This window comes from Marmota marmota, unplaced genomic scaffold (genome assembly GCF_001458135.2).
Source record: "Marmota marmota marmota unplaced genomic scaffold, marMar, whole genome shotgun sequence".
Lineage (NCBI taxonomy): Eukaryota > Metazoa > Chordata > Mammalia > Rodentia > Sciuridae > Marmota > Marmota marmota.
In genome coordinates this window covers 3,795,458-3,799,341 of record NW_026000130.1, presented here as the reverse complement: position 1 = coordinate 3,799,341, position 3,884 = coordinate 3,795,458, and the positions used below count along the sequence as shown (strand labels likewise).

The 3,884-nt window shown below is 61.3% G+C and overlaps 1 protein-coding gene across 1 annotated transcript in view; it reads left to right on the top strand.

The window, feature by feature from the left end:
• Window positions 1-812: 812 nt before the first annotated feature.
• Window positions 813-3,884, top strand: part of Crybb2 (crystallin beta B2) — a 12,495-nt gene continuing 9,423 nt past the window's right edge. The window contains exons 1-2 of the mRNA XM_015500184.2: window positions 813-919; window positions 2,167-2,246. Of these exons, the coding sequence (XP_015355670.1) occupies window positions 2,193-2,246 (54 nt within the window). The 5' untranslated portion in view covers window positions 813-919; window positions 2,167-2,192. The remainder of the gene's footprint in view (window positions 920-2,166; window positions 2,247-3,884) is intronic.

The following is a 3,884-nucleotide window of genomic DNA, read 5'->3' as shown; positions in this document are numbered from 1 at the left end:
TCCCCCTGCCTGACCTTGGATTCAAGGTCAAGACAGGACCTGGGCTGCAGGAAAGGACCTCAAGGGACCTGAGGTGCCCCGGCAGTGACTTGGCCAGAAGTAAAGACCCGAGAGGCTTCTCCAGAGCTCCCCTCTTCAGGACATCCCTGGCCTCTGCCAGGGGGTGAAGCTCACTGTCCCCAGCTGCCCCCTGGACCCCGCAGGACCAGCCCCTGTCCACCAGGGCCCTGCCCATCACAGGCCATGGTGGGGCTGAACCTCTCTACCCCCAGGGCGTCTTGGGACGCGTGGCCCTTCCTGCTTGGAGCTCGATGGACCCTGTTCCTCAGGGGACCTTCTCCCTGTCACCAGGGCTCTGCTTCTTCCTGGGAGCCTTCCTGATGGCCCGGGCCGGGTACATCTCCTCTGTGACACTGACCCCTGGAACAGAGCTTGGCACCAATTAGACGCCCAGCGACTATTTTTGTTGAATGGCTGGGTGGACGGGTGGGTGGGCAGAGGGCTGCTGCCCGGGTGCCGTCTCTGTCTGGTGACCCTCCTCTCCTTGTTTTCCACGGGGCCACGGAGGTCACCTCTGCCTTTCAAGCCCCAGGGCCCGATGACCGTGCCCATGAACCTGGCATGGCCCCGTCCTGGCAGCCGGAGGGCTGATGCATGCAAAGCGGGCATCTCCTTGCCCAGCGCCTGACCACCCTGGCGCGGCCGAATCTGACAGCTAATGACATTATTGTGTGGAGACACAATGTCTGCCGCATCTGCTGACCGGGGCTTTGGTGTGGGCTTAACCCTGCATTCTTCCCCTGCTTTCCCGCGGGGACCCTGCGGTGCCCGTCTTGGCACCGTCCCTCCTGGGGAAAGTATAAATGCTACCTGCCGCCGCAGGCTCCACGGGCACTCGCGGGGGCTGCCGGTGTCGCTGGTAAGAGGGACGCGCCTGCTCCCCAGCCTTTCCTCTTAGCCGGGGTCGGGAGCCGGGTGACGGGTGAATCCAGACGCCTCCTGACCAGGTGCCCTCAGCCCCATGTTCTTTCCTGCTCAGTGGGGACAGGGGTCACGCCCCGGGGTCCAGGGCTAACAGTGGAGGGTCTAGCCGCTCCCCGGCATGTCCTCGGCTGTTGGTGACGTTGGTCACTAATATGAAACAGCCCGTCGGCACCTCGGCTTTGCCAGGAACCTGGCAGGAAAATGTAACGGGTTTGCAAACCGGTGCCGGTGGGTACCCCTCAGTGATGCCCGGGGAGACGGCTCGCCCAGACCCACGGCCAGCTGCCGCCACCCCCTGTGTCCAGCCTTGGGCAGTGTTAGTGGCTAGGTCACCAAAGGTGATCTTGGTGCCACCACCGCTGGGTGGAAATGATCCCTTCTGTCACCTCCTCCTGGGTGCAGAGTGGGTCCTGGGTGGCTGCCAAGGGCTTGCGCCTCCTGTGCTCGGTGCCATCGAACCCTGATGTTGTCGGGCACCTCGGCGGTCCCCATTTTACAGAGCAGGAAACTGAGGCCCCGAGGCACTGAGGCCCCAGGGACAGTGACCATCCCGGGGCCCCCGAGCGGCAGAACCGCATGCTCAGTGGGATCCCGGCTGCCTCGGCTGCCCTCTGAGAACACTGAGGACCCAGGGGCACCCGTGGGACTCGGGCCGGGGAGGGGGGGTGGCAGATCCTCCTCCTGAGCCATTGGATGGGTGTCCTCCCCTGAAGGCCGTCCAGCCAGGGGAGGATGAAGGACGGTCCCCAGGTGACCTGAGCCCAGCACCCCTCCCTAAGGAAGGGAGAGAGGGACGATGTCATGTCCTGGGCTGTCCTGTGTCCTGCGGCGCGCGTCTCCTGCTCACACTGTGGGGACAAGATCAATGGCCTGGGGACCAAGGGGCAGGGATGGGGGACCTCGCTGAGTCCCAGGGTGGCCAAGCACGGGGGGGGGGCGAGGGTCTGGTTTTGCGTGGAGGTGGCGGTGACAGCCGAGCCTCCCGCCGTGGGGACCCACCGGAGCTGTGCCCTGCCCTCCAGGGGCCTCACCTCCCACAGCACCCCGAGCCGGACACAAAGAAGTCAGGCTGGCGGTGGGGTCTGAGCTGCCGCCCGGGACACCCCAAGACCCCTGCGGGTCCCCAGGAGGAGGAAGCCAGGGCCGGTGACGTCCTCACGGTGGTTTCCCCGTGTCTTCCAGGTCATTCCTGCGCGGGACAGTCCACGATGGCTTCAGACCACCAGACCCAGGCGGGCAAGCCGCAGCCCCTCAACCCCAAGGTGGGTGCCAGATCGGGGGGAGGGGCAGGCCACCCTCCCCCCTCCCCTCCCCCGTCTCCACCGACTCCGAGGCCCTTCCCAGCACAGGGCATGCAGGCCTTGATGCAGCTGTGCAGGCTGACACCTCCACTTCTCGGCTGGTGTGCATCCTACTTTGCACCAAGGCTGGGGTGGACCTCCGCCCATCAGAGAAGCGGCTCTTGGTTGAGAGGTGAGGGGTGGCTTCCAGCTCCACGCCTGCTGTGTGACCCAGGCCAGTTGCTCGACTTCTCTGAGTCTCAGTTCCCTCTAAAATGGGAAGAGCAGCCAGGCTCAGCCTAACTCCTGGCCCACGGTGCCCGCGAAGACCTCAGCTTCACTCTCGTGGGGTCTTATTCCAGTGGCAGAGGCTCGCCCCATCCCCCAGCCTCACACTCTATCAACCTCCACTCTCTGGCCTCTCCCGGGTGTCCTTCTGCTCTAGGAGTCCTGGCGCGGAGTCCATGCAAAACTGCCCCCCGACAGCCTCCTGCTCATTTGTCCCCTTCCAAGCTGCACTTTCTAGAGGAAAGACAGACCCTAAGCAAGCAGCTGGATACACACCTGGAGTAATGATAACTGTGCAGTAAACCACAGAGCAGGGTGCAGGGTCCCTGAGAGCCAGGGAGGACGGGGAATGGCCGCATCCTCAGAGGAGCTCAGGGAGGGCCTTTCTGAGAAGGCGACCTTTGAGCAGAACCCTGGGTCAAGCGAGGAGCTGGAGTCAGCCAGAGCACCCAGGCAATGGGGACAGCATATGCAAAGGCCCTGAGGTCAAGAATGAGCTGGGTGAGTCTGGCAAACAGCAGAAGGTTGGACTTAAAGCATCCCCCGTCCAACTGATGTGCACTGTGAGCCGCCCAGGTAACAAAAATGTTCTAGTCGCCACACTTACAAAGGTGAAAACTCATATTCATCTTATGTTGTATCAAACCTAATGTATAAGAAAATCAGCGTTTTAGTGAATAATCAAGAGAAGACTCATTAGGGAGGTATTTTAGGTTCTTTGTTCCCCATTCAAAATCAAGTATTTTATACTTAGAGCACTATCCTCACTCAGACACACTGCAGATGTGGAGCTGATGGTTGTTCCATTCAGCAGGACATCTTTAAAGAATCAGATAACGTGGGACATTTTAGCCTCCATTTTATTTATGAACAACAACAGTGAACAGTGATACGGGTGGACTGGGCTCTCCGAGGCTTTTCAAATGCCTGGAGAGTCTGCCTTCCTCACCCGACCCTCCTTCCCAAGTGCCTGCTCTCGGGCCAGGTCATGAGAAACCAGCCCCTGACTTCCACATTCTTGATCCTTCCCAGCACCCGTACAAAACAGGCCTGACCTCCCGTTTCACAGACAAGACAACTGAGGCCCAGAGACATCCAGTCGCTCCCTAGGTTTGCACAGCACAACCCATGTCTCCTGCCCCCGGGGTCTAGCTGGGTCAGTGACTCTAAAGGCTGAATTGATCCCGTGGAATTTGTCTCTGAGCCCTGTTGGCCACCCCCTTCGCTTCCTTTATCTGGCTAATCCCCTGCCTGGGAGCGGGAGGCCTGTGTCCCCTGCCAGTGCTGACCTTGTGGATTCTGCCGCTGGGAGCTGCCCCCCCCCACCCCCAC